General features: G+C 43.7%; 3 protein-coding genes across 3 annotated transcripts; 2 read left to right on the forward strand and 1 right to left on the reverse strand.

Moving 5' to 3' along the window:
- Window positions 1-166: 166 nt before the first annotated feature.
- plch2b (phospholipase C, eta 2b) lies at window positions 167-12496 on the forward strand. Its single transcript, XM_058054757.2, has 20 exons — window positions 167-640; window positions 1037-1183; window positions 2411-2654; window positions 2770-2899; window positions 2970-3140; window positions 4210-4303; window positions 4574-4777; window positions 4842-4962; window positions 5038-5209; window positions 6064-6180; window positions 6243-6326; window positions 6398-6498; window positions 7319-7407; window positions 7472-7657; window positions 8013-8120; window positions 8493-8617; window positions 8705-8789; window positions 8961-9107; window positions 9183-9256; window positions 9953-12496. The coding sequence occupies exons 1-20, from the start codon at window positions 322-324 to the stop codon at window positions 10967-10969; spliced, it is 3735 nt and encodes a 1244-aa protein (XP_057910740.2). The 5' UTR covers window positions 167-321; the 3' UTR covers window positions 10970-12496.
- Window positions 11992-18613, reverse strand: grik6 (glutamate receptor, ionotropic, kainate 6). Its single transcript, XM_078798662.1, has 10 exons — window positions 17301-18613; window positions 17081-17168; window positions 15962-15993; window positions 15706-15885; window positions 15085-15308; window positions 14182-14279; window positions 13895-14112; window positions 13598-13817; window positions 12518-12762; window positions 11992-12364 (listed from the first exon to the last, which is right to left on the reverse strand). Exons 2-10 carry the CDS (start codon window positions 17142-17144, stop codon window positions 12257-12259), a joined length of 1389 nt encoding a protein of 462 aa, XP_078654788.1. The 5' UTR covers window positions 17145-17168; window positions 17301-18613; the 3' UTR covers window positions 11992-12256.
- brpf3a (bromodomain and PHD finger containing, 3a) lies at window positions 17975-27088 on the forward strand. Its single transcript, XM_058054751.2, has 13 exons — window positions 17975-18338; window positions 19528-21042; window positions 21114-21270; window positions 21370-21501; window positions 21571-21699; window positions 21783-22095; window positions 22173-22472; window positions 23178-23687; window positions 23765-23813; window positions 23878-23966; window positions 25365-25462; window positions 25538-25692; window positions 25962-27088. The coding sequence occupies exons 2-13, from the start codon at window positions 19544-19546 to the stop codon at window positions 26143-26145; spliced, it is 3615 nt and encodes a 1204-aa protein (XP_057910734.2). The 5' UTR covers window positions 17975-18338; window positions 19528-19543; the 3' UTR covers window positions 26146-27088.
- The last annotated feature ends 55 nt before the right edge of the window (window positions 27089-27143 follow it).

Raw genomic sequence — 27143 nt, forward strand, 5'->3', positions numbered from 1 at the left:
ATTTTCAAGTGTTTGTTGTAGCTAGACATCCATTAAAGCTGAGGTGTACTATAAGTTGAGGTAATGTTTACTTCAGGTGAAAGGATGTTGTGTCATGAATGTTTGCTCCTCCTTCCTGTTGCGTGAAAATCCCTGCATGAAGGCAAGACTGCGGGATTAGCGCTTGAGGAAGATTTAGAAGCAGTCACATGCTGCGCTCTTCTTCTCTGAGGGAACATACATGGATGACCTACGCCAGGCTGATGAGGGGGAACCCGCTCTCAGGATGAGCCACTTTCAGGACACCAAAGCTTCAGGATATTAGTGGGCATATAAGGGCTCATGGGACAGCATCCTCAAATGTCCACTTCAGGGATCAGCCCGGCGATGGCGCCTCCATCATCACCGGGGATGAGCGGAACCCCCCAGGCTTCTCTCGCACCCAAAAAGACCACCTTTCAGTCTCTGGGTTCGCTGTCGCCGGGCGTGTTCTCACCATCCAGCCCCAAGATGCCATGCAACCCCCCCAACTCCCCCACTATGTCCATCATGAGCTCACCTAAACTGTGGCAGAAAGCCTCCATCTCCAGACTGGCGGAGGAGTTTTTCTGGATTGGCGGGAGTGTGGTCGCTCAGCCGAAATGGAGACTGGGGCAGATAGGTAAGACTTTTGGAACTTTTGGAACACCGGCAAGATTACAGAGACAATTGTTGCACTTGAAGCATAGACCAGGGAGGCCCTTGAGTCAATAATGGGCATATGGAGTAGAGACAATCCTTTAGGATTAGCCTGCATGACGAGCCAGGCTGTGTCACATGTACTTGTGTCAGATTACACACACACACAAAAACACACTTTATGGAAAATAATCATTACATTGAAATAAAATTGCACTATTTTGACAGCCTGATCCAGTATACCACAAGTGTCACTCATGATTAGCATGTAAATCCCAGTATGACGCAGACTATAATCTCATAATAGCATGTCCTGGCTTGCATTGCATCTACTATTATATATATATATGTGTGAACCCCCCCCCCCCTCCATCCATAGTGGAGAGGTCCATGTGCACCATGCAGATGGGAACACAGATGAGCAAACTGAAGGGAAAGAAGAAGGGCCTTGTGCGGTTTTACTACCTGGACGAGCACAGGTCCTGCATCAGGTGGCGGCCATCCAAGAAACATGACAAAGCCAAAAGTGAGCCTTCATTACTCCAACATTTCTTTCTTAGCTAAATTAATCTTGTAATTATTCTTTTGTTCCGAGGCAGCAATCATTTCCTTTACAGGGGAACACCCAACACGCATAATATTAGCTACATCTAAGAGCTGTGGGGAGAAATATTTGAGGGAAAAACGTTTATATTATTTATATATTTTCAATAACAAAGTATTATAATTCCAAGATTTGACATTTGTTTTCATCAAAATTGCTAATTATCTAATAATTGTAAACAATAACACATACATTCAAGATTCTTGAACAAGTCATGATGTGCTATACATATCACTATATTGACAATTACTATGGTACACATTATGTCATTGTATGGTCATATCACCTCGTACTTTGGTACGGGACAAAAAAAAAAAAACAAAAAAAACCTTAAACTATATTAGGAAAGCAGGAAGTGAACAAATGTAACAGTTACTGATTGTAAAAGTACCAGATGGAGGGGTAGGATTTAATAAGCTTTGCTTCTTCCTACTCCTTTTGGACATGTGGAACTGTGAACTGATTATGTGATGCATTCAATTGTAATCTGATGCATGTTCAAATGAAATAAAACCATTACCATTACCATTTTCTACCGCTTATCTTCACTAGGGTCATGCGTATGCTGGAGCCTATCCCAGCTGTCTTAGGGTGAGAGGCGAGGTACACTCTGGACTGGAACAATAACAAATACCCCTACAAAAAAATAATATTTGTATATTTTTCTCAGGGAAAAAATGGTTATAGAAATGGTTTTATTTCATTTGAACATGCATCAGATTACAATTGAATGCATCACATAATCAGTTCACAGTTCCACATGTCCAAAAGGAGTAGGAAGAAGCAAAGCTTATTAAATCCTACCCCTCCATCTGGTACTTTTACAATCAGTAACTGTTACATTTGTTCACTTCCTGCTTTCCTAATATAATTTAAGTTTTTTTTTGTCACATACCGAAGTATGAAGTGATATGAGCATATACAATGACATGGGTATAAAAAGTTGTCATCTATCTGCTTGCTAAAATATGCTTGTGCAAATATGGTTTCTTGCTATATAAATCCCCCAAAATTAGATGCTAATATGAAACACCCCAAAAAAGAAGGCTTATATAAGCTCAAATCATCACAGCATATCATAGCAAGACCAAGATCATATGAGTCAATTATTTTTAAGTGACAGCGTTGTACTTCCTCCATGGTTTCCAGTAACCATTGACTCCATCCACGAAGTGTGCGAGGGCAAAAAGTCCGAGGTCTTCAGGAGGTACGCAGACAACCGCTTTGACCCAAACTGCTGCTTCAGTATTTACTACGGTGAGCGTGTCAAGTCCCTGGACTTGGTGACCACCAATGCCGAGGAGGCGCGAACATGGATCACGGGGCTGAAGTACCTCATGGCTGGCATCAGTGATGAAGACAGCCTGGCTCGAAGGCAACGCACCAGAGATCAATATCCTTCACGCACTCCCACTTGCCACATCTAGTAGCTAAAGCTTAATATTTTTAAGGATGTGAAAGGTTGAAGGACTAAATGGTTCTCCTGGTTCCTTAACTGCAGCTTTTACGTGGCTACAGCAGACATTCTCTGAGGCAGACAAAAACGGCGATGGCACCTTAAGCATCGGAGAAGTTCACCAGCTGCTCCACAAGCTCAACGTCAATCTACCCAAGCAGAAAGTCAGGCAGATGTTCCAAGTAAGGCCATCTGAAGGTTGAACATCTTCTGGAAACCCCACTCAGACCCACTGTGTCTTTACCTTTGCAGGACGCAGACACGGACGAGAACCAGGGCACTTTGGGTTTTGAGGAATTCTGCTCTTTCTATAAGATGATCTCCACGCGAAGAGACCTTTATCTTCTCTTGATATCCTACAGTAATCAGAAAGAAGTCATGGACCTGCATGATCTTGCCCGCTTTTTAGAGCATGAGCAGAAGGTACAATGAAAAAATGGAGGAAGTCCACCCGGGAATTTTCCATATTCTGTAATAGCCGTAACAGAGGAGATACACTGCCTGTGTGAAAGGGAATGCCATCATTTGGGGAATGCATGTGAAGTTTAACAGCATTCACTTCTCTTGCTATGTCGTGTTGAAAGCCGTCAAGCCTCTTTCACACAGAGTTCCTCCTAAATTGCGGCATCAGAAGCCCCTTTCACGCTCCTTGTAGGCTAGGAATCACATTTAGCTGTAAAAGCACCAACTGTTAGCAACTTTGGCAATGGTATGAGAAGTGTAACAGAGGCAGGACAGTGCCAGTATGAAAGGCACACTTCTCGTGCCTTGTTGTGTTGAAAGCATTTGTTACTGTCTGACAAGTATTCTATACATCACATCCGACACTGGCCTGCATGTCATTGTTTATCTGATTGTGAATGCCACGTTGCTATGTGAAAGTGCAAACAGGAATATTCCTTTGTCCATGAATTGTTTGTGTAAAAGGCACAGGGGGATAAATGTAGCATTTCTGTGATAATTCTTACACATTTTCCAGCAAAATTGCCTGTACTTTTGGGTGGGATGCACCTCACAACCGATGAAGCCACCAAATTCTTGTGTTGGGGCTTTTCACACTGTATAATTTAATAATATTTAATAGTCATTTGTCGCCATAATAGGCACTGTGTGGCTTCTGATTTCGGCTTCTGATGCAGAAATTTGGCAGGAATTCTGTGTGAAATGAGTGTCACGTGTTAAGCTTCAGAACACAATACCAGAATTATAGCACTGCATGACTTTGATACTATCTCGGATTGTGGAAAATTGCCAGGTCCACTATATCCAATCGAGGAAAAAGTGGAAAAATGGCGGCTCTTTTTAATTGCCAGCACGGGCAGAAAAGTGCAAATCTAAGTCACTTGTGTAGAGGTTTGCTTGTCCTTGATTGGCTCATTTTGTCTTTGTCAAACGCAAGTGAGAAGGACTGTTCCTTAAAGGGTCAAAAGCATTCAGTAACTGTAACTAATTCGGTAATTGCCACAATTGATTCAAATGTTTATGTTGGCAGATGCGAGGTCTGGCCAGAGAGCACCTGGTTGACATTGTGGCCAAGTTTGAGCCGTGTCCTGAGAACCTGCAACGGATGGTCCTGGGAATAGACGGTATGAGAAAATACAGTACATGTCCGAACCATCTCAGTCTGGCCTCTCTGACTTTATCTCCAAGGCCTCTAATATGTAATGTCTTTCTGATGTACTTGTACCTGATCCTATCCATCCTGGTCACTCCCATTGTGAACCTCAGCATCCTCATGTCTGCTATCTCCAGTTTTTTCCTCAGTGTCTTTAGACCAAACAACATGGCTGATCTTACCACAGTTTTGTATACCAATAAAACATCCGCTGACGTCCATTATATTGTCCTTCCATCAGGTTTCACCAACTACATGCGAAGCCCCGGTGGGGACATCTTCAACCCGGAGCACAACCAGGTGAACCAGGATATGACACAGCCTCTGTACAACTACTTCATCGCCACATCACACAACACCTACCTGACTGGTGACCAGCTATTGTCTCAGTCCAGCGTGGAGATGTATGCTTATGTCCTCCAGGCTGGATGTCGCTGCGTGGAAGGTGATCATCTTCAACCTGCAGCAACATTTTGTCGCATTTACTCATGTCAAATGTTCTTCTGCAGTGGACTGCTGGGATGGACCAGATGGAGAGCCCATCATCCACCATGGGTACACCTTGACCTCAAAAATACTTTTCAAAGACGTCATTGAAACCATCAATAAATACGCCTTCACCAAATCACAGTATGTATTGATTCAGCTCATTAGCTAATAGAAAACAATTTGTCAGCTAGAATTAATACCACACTCATTTTGCAGGTACCCAGTCATTTTGTCCATAGAGAACCATTGCACGGTACCACAGCAGAAAAAGATGGCCGAGTACCTAAAAGAGGTATTGCAGGACAAGCTGGACCTGTCCCATGTCAACATCTATGAATGCAAGAAGTTGCCATCGCCTGAAATCCTCAAGGGCAAAATATTGGTCAAGGTGAGGCTCCTAAATATAAAACACATTGTTTTCTTTGTGCTGGAGCCTATCCCAGCTGTCTTTGGTCGAGAGGCGGGGCACACCCTGGACTGGTCGCCAGCCGATCACAGGGCACATATAGACAAACAACCATTCACACTCACATTCATACCTATGGACAATTTGGAGTCGCCAATTAACCTAGCATGTTTTGGGAATGTGGGAGGAAACCGGAGTACCCGGAGAAAACCCACGCATGCAAACTCCACACAAATGCTAAAGCTAATTACCATTAAGAGACATCTTGAAGAAACCTCTTTTCTTGAGAAACTTTGGACTGTCCAGTCTTTACTTTCGGATCCAATTCAGGATCAAACACATATGATAAAAGCGGACATTGAATATGGATGATCATTTCCTGTACCATTTATCAATATCTATAAAGTTGGATTCGGCAGCTAGCAGCACAACTCCTAAGCACTTAGATGTGTGGAGTGGGCATTTCTCTTGGCGGGCCGTCGTTGGAATAAATTTAAACAGACCATTTTTGCATGAAATCCAAAGAAATACATCCGAAATAGGTGCAGATTCTGGAAGATCTAGAAAGCATTGTGTGCTGGTTATTGTGTGTACCTGCTCTATAGGAGTCCACAACTCAATATAAAGTCCCACATTTTTAGAAATGGCTTTATAACCTTTTCCAGACTGATAGATGTGAATTAATCTCAGTTATGTTTTATGTTATGTTGACGATCTGAAAAATGTAAATGTGAATGGGCCAAACACTTTTTCCACACCACTATATTATGATATTATTATATATTATATATATTTATATGGTAGCTACTGTATTGTATGTGCTGGTTGTGTTTCAGGGAAAGAAGCTCCCGGCAAACATTGACCCTGATGCTGAGGAAGGAGACGTGTCTGATGAAGACACTGGAGATGAAAAGGAAGAAGATGAGGAGGAAGAAGACGAAGAGAATTCACAGGCAAGTTCATGAGCGAAATGAACAGATGAAATACCGTGTACTGATCACATGACTCTTTTTAGGAGGAGAACAGCGGTTTCGCTGCACGTCAGCCAAAGAAGAAGAGACGATTCGGCAGATCTATCATGAGGAGCTTCAAACGCAAGGTCCCTCCTTGTTTTGCTCTTCTGGACAACCTAAGAAAGCTTTCAAAACAGGAGATGTGTTATTGTTGCAGAGGAAAAAAGGAATCCGAGTGAGGAGTCAAGGCAGGTCTGATGGAGAGTCGGACTATAGCAGCAGCAGCAGGGACAGGACACAGATTGTTTATCACCCAAAGTAAGCCAACTATGTTGCCTGGGCTTTTATTTTGCTGACAAATAAACCACATGGTGGCGCTATTATTAAACCCCACCCATTTTGAGGCCTCTAATGCAGGGGTCTCAAACACGCGGCCCGTGGGCCAAATGTGGCCCACAGGACACTAGTTTGAGGCCCCTGCCTTGATATGAAAGTTTAATGTTAATGCGGCCCGCGGTTGCGCAATATTACGTTTTATTAATGTTCATGTTAAAGGTTAAATAACTGTTAATAGTTATCCTCCCTATCCGTGTGGAAGTGGTAAGTTTTTGGCTATTTAAGTTTAAAGGAAATAACTTGAAGGCTACCGTTTAGGTCGCTAGCTCTCTAGTTTGCGAGTTAGCATGTGTCTCAAGACCCTGCAGTTGCGCAATATGTTGTAAATAAAAAGAGTATAAATGTGACTATAGTCGTGTTTTGTCATGTCTACAGGGCTCTAATAATGCTTTGTTCATTTTAATCTGAAAAAAATAATTTGTCTACCCACCAACTATATGTGGTTTTTATTATTTGCTGTTTTATTATTATTATTATTATTATTTTTCAATTTATTTTGTGCAGAAAAATAAAAATTAAGATATTTGAGAACAGTGGAATGTTTTATCAGAGCTTTTATTGTAGAAAATCGGAACCAAAGCACTGAAAAAGTTTGTATATTTTTCTGTTTTTAATAAATGCGGTTTTTTTGGGGGGGGGGGCTGATGCGGCCCAGCCTTGCCCAGACCCTAGCTCCAGTGGCCCCCAGGTAAATTGAGTTTGAGACCCCTGCTCTAATGTATATTTATGATGTTCTCTGCAGAAAAAGGAAGACAATGAGGCTGTCCCGCGCTCTCTCTGACCTCGTCGAGTACACAAAATCCGTCCGAGTGCATGACATCGAGACACAAGGTACCCTCAGTTAAGGCATCTTACGGGAATGGGAACGCTCATAGAGTCCGTTTGTCTCTGGCAGCATTTGCCAATAGTTGGCAGGTGTCATCGCTCAACGAGACCGTCATGAATCAGATCCTGCAGCTAAAACCCGGTCCACTGGTACGCTTCAACCAGCGGCAACTCCTCAGAGTCTACCCGTCCAACTACAGGGTGGACTCCAGCAACTTCAACCCACAGCCCTACTGGAATGCAGGATGTCACATGGGTATGACCTGATCAATAAGTGGGGTATTATATTAGGTACAAAAATATGACCCTGTACTTTGTAAGTTTGTTTGTTTACAAAAAGACATGAACAGTCCTAAATTGTTACACATAGACAGAATAAACACAAAATTAGAAATTAATTTGTAGTTGAGTCAAATCGTGAAATTGTACTTGGTGGGTCCAATCCTGTTTTCCAGATACTCTCCAAATCCTGAATGTTTCGAGGCTGTCCACAAATTTCCAATGGGATAAAGATCAACAGGCTGTCTAGTTTGTGGACTGTTTATGTCTTTGTAAGTGGGTAGACCTACAAATCAAATCATTATTTCCCACACTGTGCTTTTGTTTTTTAGTGGCCATGAACTATCAAACAGAGGGCCGCATGCTTGAACTGAACCAAGCCAAGTTCTCAACCAACGGAAACTGTGGATACATACTCAAGCCTAAAATCATGTGTAAAGGTATGTGGATATTGAACATGCGATTTGCCTTTAATGCATTGCATTCATTCATTCATTTTCTATCGCTTCTATTGGTGCTGGAGCCTATCCCAGCTGTCTTCAGGCGAGAGTCCACCCTGGACTGGTCGGCAGCCAATCACAGGGCACATATAGACAAACAACCATTCACACTCACATTCATACCTATGGACAATTTGGAGTCACCAATTAACCTAGCATGTTTTTGGAATGTGGGAGGAAACCGGAGTACCCGGAGAAAACATGCACGGGGAGAACATGCAAACTCCACACAGAGATGGCCGAGGGTGGAATTGAACCCTGGTCTGCATTGCATTTTATACCCCCCCCCCCCCCCCCCCCCCTCTCTCTTAGGTGCCTTTAATCCCAATTTGGAGGATCCGCTTCCAGGACAGAAGAAGATTCAGTTAGTGCTAAAGATCATCAGTGGTCAGCAGCTTCCCAAACCCAAAGACTCCATGTTTGGAGACAGAGGAGAGGTCTGTAAAATGTATATATACTATAGTATATATACTATATTTCATGCTGTAAAGATAATTTTCTAAGAATTTTCTTAAAACTTTCAGATCATTGATCCCTTTGTGGAGGTCGAGATCATCGGTCTACCCGTCGACTGTTCAAAGCAGCAAACCAGAGTGGTGGACGATAATGGTATACTTCAACATAACAATGTTGTGGTAAAAAAAAAAAAGGGTCAACCCTATCTCAAAGTTTATGCACAGTTCCCTTAAAGGTGTATACCCAATTTTGTGGTGATTGGAGTCATGACTGATGAATGAGGAAGACAAATTGGATAATCTGTGCCTTCTAATGGTCCTCCAGGTTTCAACCCCATGTGGGAGGAAACCCTGGTATTCAACATTCTAATGCCGCAGATTGCCCTGGTGCGCTTCCAGGTTTGGGATCATGACCCCATTGGACGGGATTTCATTGGCCAGAGGACATTAGCGTTCAAAAGCATGATGCCAGGTAAATGATTAACTTCCATAATAATCACGGAATATATACGTATAAGCATGGATTGAACTGGATTCAAACCGGTAGGTTATCGACACGTGTACTTGGAGGGAATGGCAGAGTCTTCCATCTTTGTTCATGTTTCCATCATTGATGGCAAGGTAAGGCTTACAATCACAAATCCTTTTAACTGAGATGCCATTTTTAACACTTTTATAAAAAAAACTCAGATAATCACAAATACTTAAACTTGCTGATATAGTTCATCTTCAAACAGCTAAAATAATGCATAAGGCTAAAAATAACCAATTACCTAAAAATGAGAGAGGAGAAATATGATCTCAGGGAAGAACTACATTTGAAACACTTATATGCTAGGACTACGTTAAAAAGCCATAGCATTTCAGTATGTGGAATCAAACTATGGAATGGATTGAGTAAGACCCTCAAACAATGCACAACGATGAGCCAATTCAAGAAACAATACAAGCAGTTGATGTTTGCTAAATACAAGGATGAAGAGTCTTGAACCAGTCATGATGTGCTATATATATCACTATATTGACACTTACTATGGTACCCATTATGTCATTGGATGGTCATATCACCTCGAACTTGGGTACTGGACAAAAAATGTAAAAATAAAAAAAATGTATTATGGAAAGCAGGAAGTGAACAAATGTAACAGTTACTGATTGTAAAAGTACCAGATGGAGGGGTAGGATTTAATAAGCTTTGCTTCTTCCTACTCCTTTTGGACATGTGGAACTGTGAACTGATTATGTGATGCATTCAATTGTAATCTGATGCATGTTCAAATGAAATAAAACCATTACCATTACCATTACCATTACCAGATAAAGCCCAGCAATGCCGTCCACGCAGCCAGAAAGCACATCCAAAAAGCAGCACAGAAGCACATGAAGGGCCACCAAAGGCAGCCATCCCTCGACTTCTCCGTCCAGTCCTCCGAGGACTGGACTTCTCTGTTCTTACGCAAGGACGCCGACTCTTTCTCTCAAGACAGCAGAAACGGAGACATGTCTCCTCTGGTTCAAGGACCAGCGGTCAAGGCTGCTGTGCGCAAAGGCGCCATGAGTGAACCCATGAAACGCGCTCATAGGGTAAGAATTCACAATCCTGCAGAGACCAGGAGAAGGATCTTCAGCAAGATGTCCTCTACGGATTCAAACCCGGTGGCTCCATGTGTATTGGAAGACAGCTTTGACTTAGAAACTCCTCCATATCCAGACAGTCCAGTGGACAGTAAGTGTCCAGTTCCTGACTCAAATGAACTTCAGACTTCAGTATCTCATGACGCTGAGCCACAAACATTACAACCAAAGCAGCCGACATTTTCTGAAACAGGAAGAATCCAAAATAATGACACAGAACCACCAGAGGAACCTCCACCTCCAATCCCTCAGTCCATACCCCAACCTCCCTCACATTGGGAAGCCAAATTTCCCCCTCTTAATCCGCCTTCATCCCCTCTACGGGTTAGAAGGACTTTAGAGACCCCAGCCACCCCAAGACCTTCAACCCCGATACGGACAAAAACCCGCTCACACAGCTGCCCCAGGAAACACATCAGCTCCCCTCTGACTCCAACGGCGATCCGCAAGCCTTCTTCCTCCCACTGGCAGCAGACCTGGCAGCAGGTGCGGACCGTACCAAACGGTCTGTGCTTGTCTGACAGCACATCCAGCAGTGACGGCAGCTCAGACAGCCTGGAGTTAGGGACCGGGACTGTAGCGGCAGGCTCAGAGCAACACGACGGCACCTTGCAAAGGGAGATGAAGGTGCTTTTTGACAAGAAGATGAGGGAGATCCGATGTAAATCGCCACTTTTTTTTGATGACCAGGATTTGTGAGTCGGCAAGCTGGGTCTTGCGGTCTTTTTAGAGAACTGACCCCTGAGGTCCACACTGGAGTATTTGACCAAAATCTTAGTTACTTCAACCTAAGTGGCATTTCCCTGCCTTTTTTCCCATAAGCTGGTTTGATCAAATCCTAAAGATGTCTTGGAGATGTGATAGGGTTCCTAAAGCTGGTTGAAATGGACGGATGACAAAAAGAACCTAGCAAAGCTTCAGTCAAGGCAAAATCATCATATAACAGGATTAGATAACATTCATTTTCTACTGCTTTTCTTCACAAGGGTCGGAGGAGGTGCTGGAGCCTATCCCAGCTATCTTCAGGCAAGAGGCAGGGTACACCCTGGACTGGTTGCCAGCCAATCACAGGGCACATATAGACAAACAACCATTCACACTCACATTCATACCTATGGACAATTTGGAGTCGCCAATTAACCTAGCATGTTTTTGGAATGTGGGAGGAAACCAGAGTACCCGGAGAAAACCCACGCATGCACGGGGAGAACATGCAAACTCCACACAGAGATGGCCGAGGGTGGAATTGAACTCAGGTCTCCTTTACTTTTTTGTGATGTTCGAACACCTTTATCTTCCTTTACATGTATTTTAAAACATTGCTACTCAACATTTATGTTAGACTTCCTGACAATAAACTTTAGACAGCATGTATGCTGGAGCCTATACCAGCTGTCTTCGGGCAAGAGGCGGGGTACACCCTGGACTGTTTGCCAGCCAATCACAGGGCACATATAGACAAACAACCATTCACACTCACATTCATACCTATGAACAATTTGGAGTCACCAAATAAATGTGGGAGGAAAGCATAGTACCCAGAGAAAACCCACGCATGCAAACTCCACACAGAGATGGCCGAGGTTGGAATTGAACCCTGGTCTCCTCCTGCGAGGTGTGTGCGCTAACCACTCTCCACCGTGCAGCCCGGATTAGATAACACTCTTATCTTATTACTTTGTTCAAACTACCACAATAAGTAAAACGACAAGAAACACACTTGATAAACACTTTTAATTGAGTTCAGCATATTGTAATAATTGCATCCTGTTGCATGCTGACTGTTTACATGACGTTTTATGCATATTGCTGTTGGCTCAGTTAGAATTGTTAATTGTTTAAGAACATTTTTGTTACCTGTTATTTAACTAACAATGTGAATATAAGTTTATTTGTAATATAAAGCTACACTAGCTCAACCTACAGTTAGCGTTTCTGTCAAATCAGAAGAAAACAAAGTTGTGTGTCAGTTTTCTCAGGATGCTTCTATGCCTTCTCTGTATCCTTATCATCAGCAGGCTCTTGAGCGCTGTTTACATTCTTGTTCCTGAAACGCAAGCTCATTTCCTCAGTCAGGACCCGGCAGAAGGCTTTCTGTGTGCAGGATGTAGTAAAATACAAAGAATTTCAACAGTATGCTGCTGAATATTAGTTATATATGACGGCTAAGTCTGCTATTGCACTGCAAGCTCAAGTTTGTGATTAAAATCTGAGTTGTTTCTTTCAGTGATGTTATTTAACACGTACCTTTTGCGCTGTCGCATTGCTACGACTCCTGGAGGAGAGCTCCAGGACGGCCAGCACCGCCCCCAATGTCAGGCCCAGCGCAAGAACCACAAACATCCCCTTGAGACTGTGCGGCTGCACAGCTGTGGACTTGGCCTTGTCCACCATGCAGCTGCTGGCCCACCATTTGCTCTGAAGATAAGCTAGCTCGCCAGCCTCGCTCAGCTGCAGGATGGCCACGCTCAGGTTTTTGAGGATTGGAGAGCCTTGGAAACATATATATATATTTATTACAGCTGTCAATTGCTTTTAAAAGAATTAATCGCGATTAATCACAGTTGTCATAGTTAACTCACGATTAATCGGATTTAATCACAGATAGAAATACGTTTTTATCTATAATAAGTAGGGGAAAACTATCTGATACGATAATTACATCAAATGTTATGTAAAAGGATGTAAATTTCGGAACTTTGGGCCATTATTTAAAACAATACAGTCAGCTAGCATATTTTTGTATGACTATTTTTTTTTATTATTAGCTTATTAGCCCTTAAACTCAATGTTCAGCAAATACAAAATGTGAGCGAGTGAGACCTCTCATACTAACACAAACATGTTTTGTTTATTTGTGTCAGCTCAAAATAAGATTTGTTTATTAATTTATAATGGTTTTAAATTTTAAATGTTTGTGAGTAAAAAAAAGCCTATGTAGGAACATTCAGAAATAATTATTATTAATGCACCTTTTCTTCATTAAATTTACTAATAAAACTACCTAAAACACAGTAATCCTTTGTAAGATGTGAATAAATGAAAAACATTATTATTAATCAATAAATCCTATTATTATTGGGTATTTTTTGTTATACAGAAAATCATATTTTTGTAAAAAATCCTAGCAAATTTCTTTAAAATATTATAAAAATATTAAAAATATTTGTACACATTTTTGTATTTGTGTAAATGTTAAATATTTCATCTTATGTCAAATCTCCTCGGATAATTTGTCCTCATATATGATATTTTGTTGAAAATCATTCTAAATGAGGATCAAACTTTTATCTTCAGAGTGTTCATGTGAATGTTAACGAGCCTCACCAAGCGTTGCGGCGATGCTGTATCCCCTCATACCGACCACTTCATGTGCTCTGACCAGGTCACAATGACGCGCCACCGCCAAGTCGAGAGAGACGGACTCTCCTATGAAGGCAAAGTTGCCCTCATTTGCTCGCTGGATGCCTTCATCCATGGACAAAACATAACTTTTACTTCTCTCCATGTGTTCATAGATCCTACGGTACACTGGGTTGTCAGAATTCTGTCCGAAAGAAAAAAGCAAGATAGATTAAAAACAAGCAAGGAAGAAGATGGTAGTATAAGTTCATCAAAACACACCTTGAAGAAAGCCAGAGTGGAGGAGCCACTCAGGCATCCATACTGGATCACATCCTGATTGGCCAAGTCCTGGAATCCTTTCACCGTCAGCTGAGTGGACTCGGGACTCTTTGACGAGCTGAGGTTGGAGAAATAACAAGCCAGGATGACCACGGTGAATAACCACCAGCTGCAGCAGATAACTCGGCCCGAGAGGGCTCGGGGGTGCGGACCGGCGCCTGGCAAAACAAAATAATGAGGTGTCAAATGCAGAGAAAGACACAAAAATGTCAGCTTTGACGTCTCACCTTGCAGAGTCAGCGCTCCAACAGCGTACCACAAACTGTACGAAAGACTAAAGATGTTCTCTTCAGTCTGAGGACGACTCCACTCACATGGGCTGACTCTGGTAAAAAAAAACAAGTCCACCATCACTAGCCCTTTTCACACAAAGATCACACCAAATTGGTAAACAGTCCACCCACCATTTATCCAGCAGTGCTTTTCACACAGAACCCAACAAAGTGTCTCTTATTACTATAATTTCCAATTATTGTGGAACCTCGAAATGTTAAAAGAAAAACATGCTTCAAAAAATTACACAAAACACCTAATAACTGGACTTTTAATTTTAATAATGAACTGGAGTGCATGAGAAATCGTAGCTCTCTTTGACCACATGTACATTTATTAACAATGATATTAGACAACACACCAGTAACAGAAGCAATGCCTGCAGATATAGTGCTGATGAGCAACAGTAGAACAACTAATAATAATAATAAGATCAACTAATATTTTACAGCGCATGCAGAGATGGATAAAGCTACTCAATGCTGACCTCTTATTAAAACTTCAAATGCAGCTACTGCCATATTGTGGAGTTGAAACAAAAACCTACACAAGGAGGTTTCTTGCAGTCGTTGCTGTTAACGTCAATGTTGTCTAACCTAATGCTAATTAGATACCCCAATGGCTATTTACTTCTGAAGAAAGTACTAGTGACTATGGCTAGTGGCTATGGGAGACTTTAAAGTGTTGGATTTGGCTACATTTGAACTCTTATCTATTAAAGAGGAGGGAAATTATAAATAGATTATAAATAGAAATGAGGAAAATGCACCTTGTGCAACATTGATGGAGACAGTTTGACCCTGTAACAGATCATTTCCATTATATTTGCTATTGCAACACTGTGTTTCTCCACCCACCTGGACACCAGTGAGAGGCAAGCAGCAGTTGCCAGGTAAGCAACAATGATGCCAGCCCACGTCTTGGCTGAAAAGGGGGTGAGGAAATCAAAGAATCCCGTTTCCTCTGAGATGTCCTTCCTCATCAGGATGCTTATTCCTGTCTGCATGAAGGGTTTGGTCATCCCTACCACCTTCTCCCGAGCCGCCGTGAGCGTCAGCGGTGCAATGGCGAGGTCCGCCTCCTGCCAAAGATGAAGCCTTATTCATCTATCCATTCATTTTCTATGACACTTATCCTCACTAGAGTCTCGAGGGTGCTGGAGCCTATCACAGCTGTCTTCGGGTGAGAGGCGGGGTACACCCTGGACTGGTGGCCAGCCAATCACAGGGCACATATAGACAAACAACCATTCACACTCACATTCCTACCTATGGACAATTTGGAGTCGCCAATTAACCTAGCATGTTTTTGGAATGTGGGAGGAAACCGGAGTACCCGGAGAAAACCCACAGGAAGAACATGCTCAGGCCGAGATTTGAAACCAGGTCTTCCTGATCTCCTGACTGTGTGGCCAACATGCTAACCACTAATACACCGTGCCACAGGTAATTTATTGATGTTGTTCATTCTGTTCTTACCCCTCTCACGACTTCGCCGACCATCCCGTTCCAGTTTCCGTTATCATCCTGCCTGCCGTAAGAGCCGTCTTTGACCAGGTGTACTTTGTACTTGAAGCCCACCTTCTTAGCTACTTCAGACAACAGGTCCATGCAGAAGCCCTCCAGCTGGAAGCCTTTGGACATTGTGTAAGGCTCTTGCTATACAGCCAAAGGTATGGTTCTGTTAAAGGTAATTAATTGGGGATGCATCGTTATCAATGACATGAATACTTACAAATATTGTTGTAATCCTCAACTCTTTTTGTGCTAAGGTTAGGGGAGAAATGCAAAAGGAACATGAAGTTAGTATGATGACTTGTAGTAAATCTCTCACATATACAATAGGCTATATTAGGAATGCGCAAACTACACCCAGGAGCAACTTACATTAGAATCCGGTAAGCCAGTTGCTTCCAAAGTATTTAATTGTGTTTAAATATTAAACATACAAGATGGCAACATGACTTGCAAATAGTCAAGAGTCAATCTAAGACAACTTTGGAATGGTTTAAGTCGCTTTTTATATGCAGCCATCCAGACAGCTACTTCACCCATGCTGCCAACAAAAACAAGTCAACAAATATTTCCCTTTAAAGGGCAAAATTATAATACCTCATTAATAGTATACAAAATGTTACATCAACCCATTTACATAAGAATTTATAGGAGTTTATTTTATCTATAGTCAAATGGCAGGAATAAACTATTAGCAAAAACAACAAGGCAAAACATCACTAATGGCTCATCTCCATCCTAAATTTAACTACATAAAAGATTCCTTTGTGCGTTTGACTTGAGGTGGACAAGTCTTTTTCTTCCGGCCACGCTTGTCTCAAAACACTTTTTAGTTTGGCAGTCGTCAATGGCATGGCACTGTGAGACCAAGGAGGCCAGTCAAAGAGTATCAAAAGCATTGATTCAGGCCAAGGCCTCGGGAGGGGATGCATCACCTTAGGGGGGGCAAGCGTAACAACCATCAGATCCTCCTTTTGAAAAGATGACACGTATACAAGCATTTCCAACCCTTGTCACTCGGAAACACACTGGTTCTTTGTGTGTGTATGCCCCACGGAGATGATTTATTACTATTTTTGCATGGAAGTCAACTGGGTTTCTGCTTCTTTGTCCATCTCAGCAGTTGGACAGGATGTGGAGGGAGAGTTTGATTCAGAGTTGAGCTGACAGATTATGTATTTATATACTGTCAAGGCAGTGAAAACACAGAGGGAGTTTGGCAACAGAGAAGAGGAAGTTGACCAGGTCACATTTTGACATGGTTGGATAAAAAAACAACAACATTTTGTGTAAAGAAATTTTTTTTAGTAATTTTACATTATTTATACAGCGTCCTTACCTGCATTACATGTTCTTATGCTGAAGAAGAGTCCAACAGAGAATAAAAAGAAGCCAAACAACATCTTGATTAGTTGACTTTGCCTACACTGTGGATTAAAAAAAAAAACAAGGAGTGGTCGTCACATGGCTAACATAGACTTTTCAATTAATACAGAAGCAAAAACTCGAACAAAGAACACTTTGTTATTAAAATTCAAAATATGATGGGAGATCCTTACCACTGCACATGAGAAGAGTCCAAATCGGTGGGAACAGCTGGACTGGGACCTCAAGACAGCGAGCTGCCAAATGATCTGAAGAGGGCAAATTCATGAGGATAACCAATGACATCAGTTGTGGTGGTGGGAGGAGCTGTATGAAGACAATTGGAGGGGAGGGAGAAAAGTTAGAGGCCTTTCATGTTTTTAAATTCTTACTGTTTTAATATATGTATTTAGGGTTTTTTATATTTTCATTCATTCATTTTCTATGACGCTTGGTCTTTTGTCTTTAATATTCTCAGTTATAAAGGTTGAGTTTGTAGCTGTCAAGAGTGTTTTTAATCCATAGTGTTCATTTCTCCATTAAACATTTTAAACTAGTATTTATGAGCCAAGAGCTCTAGTAACAATTATTGCAAAGCAGATTCAAAGCTATATATTGTGTTGTTACATTTTATGACTTGCTTATTTACTTAATTTTAGAAAAAGTATTTCTCTGAGAACAGCAGGCGTGTGTCAAAGAGTTTATTATGGGGTCTATCGAAGTCCAAAAGGCGCGCAAGTCACACACAGTTGTTTTTCTCACCGCATTCCCCGTCAGAAGGTACACAGCGAGTGCGGTGAATTGCCTGAGCCAAACTAACCAATGATATTGCGGTGCGCGTTGACAACGATGAGAAGCGACGCACTCTGATTGGCTGCGGGCGTTTTTTTCCTAAAAGAGGCGTATTTTTCGAGCCATCTTGACTGAATATTTAGCCATATCCAAGGTACATTAATTTGATATATTCTCGGTTAAGCCCACATTTGAGCGTGGACCGGCACAGCTCGGAAGGTTTATGTCACAGCCATGTGAACGAGCGGGTTTGTCGAAATCACACCGGTTAACTGAAGCGCAGAAGATGACGCCGTCGCTCCCCGAAATGACCGGCTATGTTAAGCTAATGGGCTAGCATGTCCGCCTCGGCTCGAGTCTTGTCACTTCGCTTGACATTTTAGTGGTGCTTTTGGTTTCCTCCTGTTTGCCGCTCGCACCGCTGAAGACTACTTCTCAAGGTAATGTAACACGTTGAGCGCTTTGGGTCTAACGTGGCGACATGCCATTTTGTTGCATTACTTGTGTTTGTGTGGTTGTTTGTGCCCTCCTATTACCACAGTCATAGATAGCCCTTTTTGCTGTCAGACTACACAGACTCATGTGATAAACAGTGAATACAGCAGTGTCGTGTAATCTAATTCATATATGCATGCATAATGTGTGGTTTTGCTGCTGTTGGCATATATTATTGTGTCGCTGTGTGTTGTGCGCTTAAAATGGCTGACGGACGTAGATACTAGGTTTGGTATTTAGCACCCCTCAACCAAACTATGCTCAGCAACAAGAGGATACGAAAATGTGATTGGTGGAAGAGAAACTTGACAGCCGTACTGGTTCCTTATTGGAGTAATAAGAGAGCGACAGACGGTGGAGGCGTGTTCTTACAAACAGTATGCGGTCGTCGGTCACAACATTAGGTACACATAGAGTCCAAGTAGCACTGTAAACAAGAGTTATATTACATGTTTGCCCGCGTTTTGACAGCATGTTGGATGTGCTTGTCTTATGTGCAAAATATTGTATTCTTTCCCCCGGAGTTTGCACGAAAATGTGGAATTACACGGAAAGTGGAAATTTCTGAATGTGGAAAATTGTCAGCCCCTTATGTCCTGCATGAATAATATTAAAGCATAGCATGTACAACATACAGTATATATTTGGAATGATAAGTGCTAACAAAAGTGTTCAGCAGATAAAGACAAGCATATAAGCGGAAGACTGAGTGTGTTTTTCTGTTAACCAGTTACCAAAAAAATACCTGCTAAAATAAAGTGGGCCATTCTCATTAAATAGTAAAAAGTCAAATCTAATCTTTTTATAAGAAACCTTTAGCTATGCTCAAATCCTCAGCTAATAAAAGAACAAAATATGAAGGAGTGCCTGGTTTAAGAGTACATTCTAAAATGTCAGCAACTCAAAATTAAACTAGTATTTTTAGTTTAACATTTTTAGAACATATATATTGTGCCAGGAATACCAACGTGTGAACTGCATCAGCTCTACTCGCGCCGGAGTTTTGTTATGACCAATTATACAATGACATACTCTTTTACAATATCCAATTAGACATGCTCAGACAAGCTCCAACTGGCAAATGGATATCCTTAATTATTCCCCATTTCTTCTTTCTTTGCATGTGCAATGCAGCTGGTGTCACCTCCTCATGCAGAAGACAAGGAGGTGGGAATGTAAGGCAGCTGGAAGAGGACTCAACATGGGTCGCGGCCGAGGCAGAGGTCGAGGCAGGGGCAGAGGCTCAGCGTGCGGGTTGCGCTCGCCGTCACCCTACAGACTGCAGCTCTCTCCATCCCGGGAGACGCTGACGTATGCCCAGGCGCAAAAGATAGTGGAGGTGGACCTGGAAGGCAGGCTCCACCGAATCAACATCACAGATTCTCTGCCGGTGATCACGGAGGACGAGATGATGGCGCAGGACATCGCCGAGTGCAACAGCAACAAGGAAAACAGCGTACAGACTCAGAGCAAAGTCCGCTTCTTGAAGAAACCCTGCAACAACAAAGGGAGAAGGAGCGGTAAAAACGTGTCGCAGCAGAATAAACTATCTGGTTCCCTGCAGCAAACTGGATCTATGAATTCCCTCCAGATCCAAAGTCCGCTCCCGGAGCCCACCTTCCGAACACTGGGATCGGCATTCCCTGCAGAGGCGCCTCCCCTGCCTGCAGCCTACTACCGCTTCATTGAGAAGTCTAAAGAAGAGCTGGACAGTGTGGCCGAGTACGACATGGATGAAGAAGACCTAGCTTGGCTGGAGATGGTGAACCAAAAGAGGGTGTCCGACGGCCACGCCTCAGTGTCAGCAGACACTTTTGAGTTGCTGATTGACCGCCTGGAGAGGGAGTCCATCTTGGAGTCTCGCAGCCAGGCGCTGGCTCAGTGCACGATAGATGAGGACGCCTTCTGCTGCGTGTGCCTCGACGACGAATGCCTGAACAGCAACGTCATCCTCTTCTGTGACATCTGCAACCTGGCAGTGCACCAGGAGTGCTACGGTGTGCCGTACGTTCCTGAGGGCCAGTGGCTGTGCCGCTGCTGCCTGCAATCCCCCTCCCGCCCTGTAGACTGTGTGCTGTGTCCCAACCGAGGAGGTGCCTTCAAGCAGACCAGCGACGGTCGCTGGGCCCACGTTGTGTGCGCCATATGGATCCCGGAGGTGTGCTTTGCCAACACGGTGTTCCTGGAGCCCGTGGAGGGGGTCAAGAACATCCCTCCCGCCCGCTGGAAGCTCACTTGCTACCTGTGCAAACAGAAAGGCAGGGGCGCGTCCATCCAGTGCCACAAAGCCAACTGCTACCGGGCTTTTCACGTCACCTGCGCTCAGAAGGCTGGCCTGTACATGAAGATAGACCCGGTCCGAGAGACGGGCATCAACGGTACCACCTTCTCTGTGAAGAAGACCGCATTCTGCGAGCATCACTCCCCGGTGGGGTCACGGCGGGACGGGTCCGGGGACGAGTCAGTAGAAGGGAGGCTGGTTGGGGGCAGAGGTAACAGGGGACAGAGGTCGTACACTCAGAGCTCCCCCACGCCGCCAGCAAAGAAAGGGTCCAAGGGGCAAAAGAAGAAGACTACTAAAGGAACCAGAGGGTCCACACGTCGTTCGAATGTGCCTGTGCTGCTTGTGCCTCAAATACCCTCTCACAGGTGACATAAACAGCCTCTTTGGATTCTCTGAAAGGAAATACCGAAATGTAATCCATGCATCTTCTCTGCAGGCTGAACAAGATTTGCACAGGAGTGGAGGTCCAGCGGAAGAATCAGTTCATGCAGAGGCTCCATAACTACTGGCTACTAAAACGACAGTCAAGGAATGGAATGCCTTTGATACGTAGACTTCACTCACACATGCAGGCCCACCGGACCACAGAACAGGTCCGTGCAAACCTAGAATTATGAAGCCAAGCTGTATCGGTGTTTGTAGGTAGTTTAGCATATTACTACAGTAGTATCTGTGTGCTTTCTCACATCCAGAAGGAGCCAGATGAGAAGCTGAGTGCTGCCAGAGAGGAGCTGCGCTACTGGCAAAAATTGAGGCAAGACTTGGAGAGAGCCAGACTTCTGGTAGAACTTATCCGCAAGAGAGAGCGGCTAAAGAGAGAACAGGTTTGTCACGCATGACAATGTCTCTTTGACGTCAACCTTTACAACTAATGCGTTTCCTTCTTCAATTAGATGAAAATTCAGCAGGCTGCTCTGGAGCTGAAGCTGACACCGGCGTTGGTACTCCTCCGATCCACCTTGGACCAGCTGCAGGAGAAGGACACGGCTAAAATCTTCTCTCAGCCCGTCAATCTATCAGAGGTTGGCTGGTGTTTGAAACTTTGTAACAGACTTTGTGTCCAATTCAAGGCAGCTGATGTTGTCCTTTTTAATGATCCATCAAGGTCCCGGACTACCTGGAGTTCATATCCCAGCCCATGGACCTGTCCACCATGCGGGCCAAGTTGGAGGGACACGCCTACTGCTCCATCGCGGACCTTGAGAAGGACTTTGACCTCATGATCTCCAACTGTCTCAAGTACAACTCCAAGGACACCATGTTCCATCAGACGGCCTTACAACTACGGGAGGTGGGCGGGGCCGTTCTCCGCCACGCCCACAGACAGTCTCTAGCCATTGGGCTTGACCCGAGTACCGGTATGCACCTGCCAGAGTCTCCAAACAAACATAGCTTCGATCAGTCCACGTGGGATGACGGTGAGTGGGTGTGGCCTGCTGTTTAACTCACTACTTGTTGGAATCACGCCATCACATGTGTCTCTGTTTTTTCCCAGTCGACTCCCTCCTGGATCCCGACAACAGACTTCACTTGAGCACCGAGGAGCAGCTCAAGGCCTTGCTGGAAAAACTGGAGGTGGTGACATCCATGCGGACCAGTGGCGGACGAACCAAACGCATTCGGTTACTGCGGCGAGAAATCAACGCTGTGAGACAGAAAGTGAACCAACAGCCACAGCACAACGCTCATGACAAGCAGGACCAAGGACAAGAAGACAAGGACGAGCAGGAAGACGAGGCCAGAGACAAGAAGAAGGAAAAAAGGAAAACTGTGGATAATAGAGTCATGACAGCAGGTAAAATAGCATTGTTGTTTGCAAAAACTACTCACCCCCCCCCCCCCCCCACAAAAAAAACACAATTTTTCCATTTTCTATGCCACATTGGCTGGCTGTGTGGGTTTTCCTCAGAGACTCCGGTTTCCTCCCACATTCCAAAATTAATTGGCGACTCCAAATTGTCCATAGGTATGAATGTGAGTGTGAATGGTTGTTTGTCTATATGTGCCCTGTGATTGGCTGGCGACCAGTCCAGGGTGTACCCCGCCTCTCGCCCAAATTCAACTGGGATAGGCTCCAGCACCCCCGTGAGGATAAGCGGCAAAATGGTTGTTGACAGTATTTTTGTCAGTCATTTTTATCTTAATATTTGTTAATTAATTACCAATGTTTACATTTTCCGCCATAGCCATATGGGGGACCCCTAGTGACCCACAGACTGTATGTCGATTTGCCTTGATTTTCCACAGAGAGACTCTACAGAAACACTCACTGTAACTTTAAGGTGTTTAGCCACATCACCACAGAATTTGGTACACACTGATGGGGGGCTGGCAAGATCAATATCTATACCGTATTACATGTATTGGATGTTAGCATGTCTTCCAAAGCATTTTGACCACAACCCATAGGAAGCACCACAAATGGTTAATTATATAGCATTTTGCATTCTATTATTAGTGGACATATTTATTGAACCTAACACATTTTCCCCTCCTCCAGATGACTCTCCACCTGTGTTAGAACTCACGTGTCCTGTGTCGTCCCCGCTACCGGGCGACGCCCCACTTGAACCGCCCATCCTGGGCATTGCAACAGGAGGTCAGAGGTCACCGGGGCGCTCCTACAAACGTCAGAGGTCGTCCCGCAGCGGCAGCAAAAGCCAGGGTGAGGACGAGGCGGAGGTGGGCGAGACGCCGTCGTCTCAACCGGAGGCCGTTCACGAGGTCACACCGCTGGGAACGCCACCTGCTCTGCCCGTGGTCGGGGTGGGTCGGCGTACATCGGTCCTGTTCAAGAAGGCGAAAAATGGAGCAAGAACAGCAAAAAAGAAATCTCCGCCACGGCAGAATGGCAAGGATCAAAGCAACGGTTTGGACGGCTTGACCGCCTTACCTCGCATTCCCAACGTCTCCCCGACTCCTCCCTCACCTTCGTCGCACCACCTCAGGTCCAGAGGTCACAACTCTGAAAGTGAGGCGGACAAACACTCGGCGCTCCCTGCTGAGGAAGGTCAGCGAGCATAAGCATAAGTCATAACAGCACATCTGATAAAAAGCCATGTTTATCTTTGCCATTATTCTGTTTAGAGCTGACAAATGGAAAAGCAGAAGATACCGAGGAGGAGCAGAAAGTGAAGTGAGTGGCACACACTTACCAAATGTCTGTGGCGTTAAAGCACTCACTCTCGTGTACCTTGCAGCTGCTCGGCGTCGCCACCGAAACGCAGTCGAGGCAAACCTGCTCTGGCCAAGGATCCAAGCAATGACAACGGAGACATCTCGGAATCTGGTTGGTTTCCTTCTCTTTGAAAGCCTTTGTTTTAATGGAAGCTTGTCCACTTGCAACTTTGGAGCTTATCTCCTTGGTGTGATGTCATATGATGCACAACTGTATCATGTCACACATACTATGTGTCACCCTATTACCACATTTTTGCGGATATTGCAGTGTTTTCATTACAATCATTTATTTCCATTTTTATCTCTTTCAATGACAGGAAAAATATAATATATTGAGTCATATTTGGGTCAATATTTTTTAGATATAGACTTTCTTTATTGTCATTGCACAATAACACAGCAGTGAAATTGCCAATGAAATGTTGTTGCCTGCCTCCCAATGGGGGTGTGAGCCACACAATTTTATGATAATAATTACCCACCAGGGCGGCACGGCGATCTAGTGGTTAGTGCGCAGACCTCACAGCTAGGAGACCAGGGTTCAATTCCACCCTCGGGCATCTCTGTGTGGAGTTTGCATGTTCTCCCCGTGCACGCGTGGGTTTTCTCCGGGTACTCCGGTTTCCTCCCACATTCCAAAAACATGCTAGGTTAATTGGCGACTCCAAATTGTCCATAGGTATGAATGTGAGTGTGAATGGTTGTTTGTCTATATGTGCCCTGTGATTGGCTGGCGACCAGTTCAGGGTGTACCCCGCCTCTCGCCTGAAGACAGCTGGGATAGGCTCCAGCCCCCCCCGCGACCCTCGTGAGGAAAAAGCGGTAGAAAATGAATGAATGAATGAATTACCCACCAGGGGCTGCACCGCGGTCGAGTGGTCGAGAGACCCGGGTTCAATTCCACCATCGGCCATCTCTGTGTGGAGTTTGCATGTTCTCCCCGTGCATGCGTGGGTTTTCTCCGGGTACTCCGGTTTGAATGTGAACGGTTGTTTGTCTATATGTGTCCTGTGATTGGCTGGCGACCAGTCCAGGGTGTACCCCGCCTCTCGCCCAAAGACAGCTGGGATAGGCTCCAGCACCCCCGCGACCCTCATGAGGAAAAGCGGTAGAAAATGAATGAATGAATGTTGTTGCCTGGCTCCCGTATAATAATAAATAATAATGTGGAGAATAAATAGATGACATCAAATATGAACAAAGTACAGTGTAAACAGTAATTTGTACAAGTAATTTAGAATAAATAATAATAATTTAAAGTTTTGCGTGTGGGCAGGTAGAGGGGCTTATTTGGCATTCAGCAGTCTGATGACTGATATTTCAGTAATTGTCTTTGGAAAATGACTTTCAGCTGCTAGATTGGCGAGAAGACTAAAATGACTTGCACATAATTTGTGAACGTAGTTGTTTGTTTGTTTTTTTTAACACATTTTATTGTAAGATGACTAATTAGTTCCACGTTTCAAGCTGCAAATGAATTGTCTGTGTTGGACTGCGGTGTTCACAGGAAAACCGACACTTCTGTGTTTGGATACTGAGACGGAACTGGCACCTCTGGACCTGGTTTGGGCCAAATGCAGAGGATACCCATCATACCCGGCCATGGTAAGAATGCGAAGAAAGCGAGGGGGGGGGGAAGAGTTCCGTGGACTGTCACTGACATTCATGACATTCTTGCAGATTGTTGACCCCGAGATGCCACAGGAAGGACTCCTTCACAATGGCGTCCCCATCCCAGTGCCTCCTGTGGAGGTGCTCAAACTGGGCGAGTGGAGGCGAATGGAGGCTGACGAAAAGCTCTTTCTAGTGCTCTTCTTTGACACCAAAAGGACTTGGTAAGATCAAGTGTTGTGACAGACTAACAAAATGATCAAACAGCCCAGATTGTCATCTTGGCTTCATTTTAAGATGTGTAGCAAAGCCTGTGAGGTGGGCTCACGGTGGTATCATGTCCATGAGAAATGGTGTTTTTCCATCACAATGTCATAAAAAGCCACAGCTTCAAAATGTACAATTCTCTCAAAAGTGGAGCAAACTTTTCTCATATTTTAGCGCTCATAAACAAGCCATTGTTACAACATCATGAAACATATTTAACTTTCAGGCAGTGGCTCCCTCGGGACAAGCTACTACCGATGGGGATGGATGACACGGTGGACAAGCTACGCCTGATGGAAGGGAAGAAGCCAAGCGTTCGCAAGTCGGTGCACACGGCCTACGACCGCGCCATGGTTCACTTGAACCACATCAGAGGCAACCTGAACTTCACTCCTTCCAACTTTATATGACTTTGAAGTTACATGAATGGGAACTTCTTCAGTGCTCTTAAATGATGTTTTACTTCAATGGAAAGAGGGGGAAAAGTGCTTTTTTTTCTTTGCACTGTGTTCATATCAAATAGTTTTTATTTGATTTTTGGCCAAAGTTACTCAAGGTGAAGGGTGTAAATGTAGAATTGTTAAAGGGATTGTCTTGATCTGAAGCGAAAACTGTATTTAGATTGTACTTGTGATTTGACGACGTGTAAAAGTCTTACTGTGCATTCGTGGCTGGACTCGCAGGGTTTTTACTGAAGTGTTCAAATTTGTTTCATGTTGTAGTCCAGCCATGACAAAATGATGTACATGGATGGGACTTGTAGTCTTGCTTTTTTTCCATATTGTGAAACAGTGTTCTTCTAATGTAAGCCAAGATGGTGTTTGTGCAAACAAAAACTACTGCGGTCGAGCACCTTTTTCTTTCTTTGCAGAATTGATTTTAAAAAGCACAAACATTCACTGGCACGAACGAAGAGTGTGTGTGTGTGCGTATGTGTGTGTTTGAGATACACAGTATAATGAGTTGACAACCTCAGCGTAGCAAAAAGGTGCATGTGAATAGTTTTGTATATATGTACATGTCTGTTTATACTGGCTAACAGGAAGTAATTTAAGGAATGCAATTTTAGAATTTTAATTTATTTGAAAAATGTGGCAGTTGAGAGTGTTATTTTGAAAAAATAATACATATATATATATATATATAATATGTACGATGCTTCGTAGCTCTTTGTAACAGTGACAGTCTTCTTTAAAATAATAAAAGAAAAAAATCAGGTCAAGTGGCAAAACACCTGAGCTGACCTTGTACGCCCGATCTATAATTATTATTATAATAATAAAGATAATATCGGACCAAGACGATATTTTCCTCACAAGAATAAATTCTGTCTGGGACAACTGAATACGTGTCTTTTTCCTTGCTGCAGTTAGTATTTCTTTAGGGGGGAGGAGAACCTTTCAAAAGA

This window comes from Doryrhamphus excisus, linkage group LG18 (genome assembly GCF_037039965.1).
Source record: "Doryrhamphus excisus strain RoL-2023G ecotype Guam linkage group LG18, RoL_Dexc_Guam_v1.1, whole genome shotgun sequence".
Classification (NCBI taxonomy): Eukaryota; Metazoa; Chordata; class Actinopteri; order Syngnathiformes; family Syngnathidae; genus Doryrhamphus; species Doryrhamphus excisus.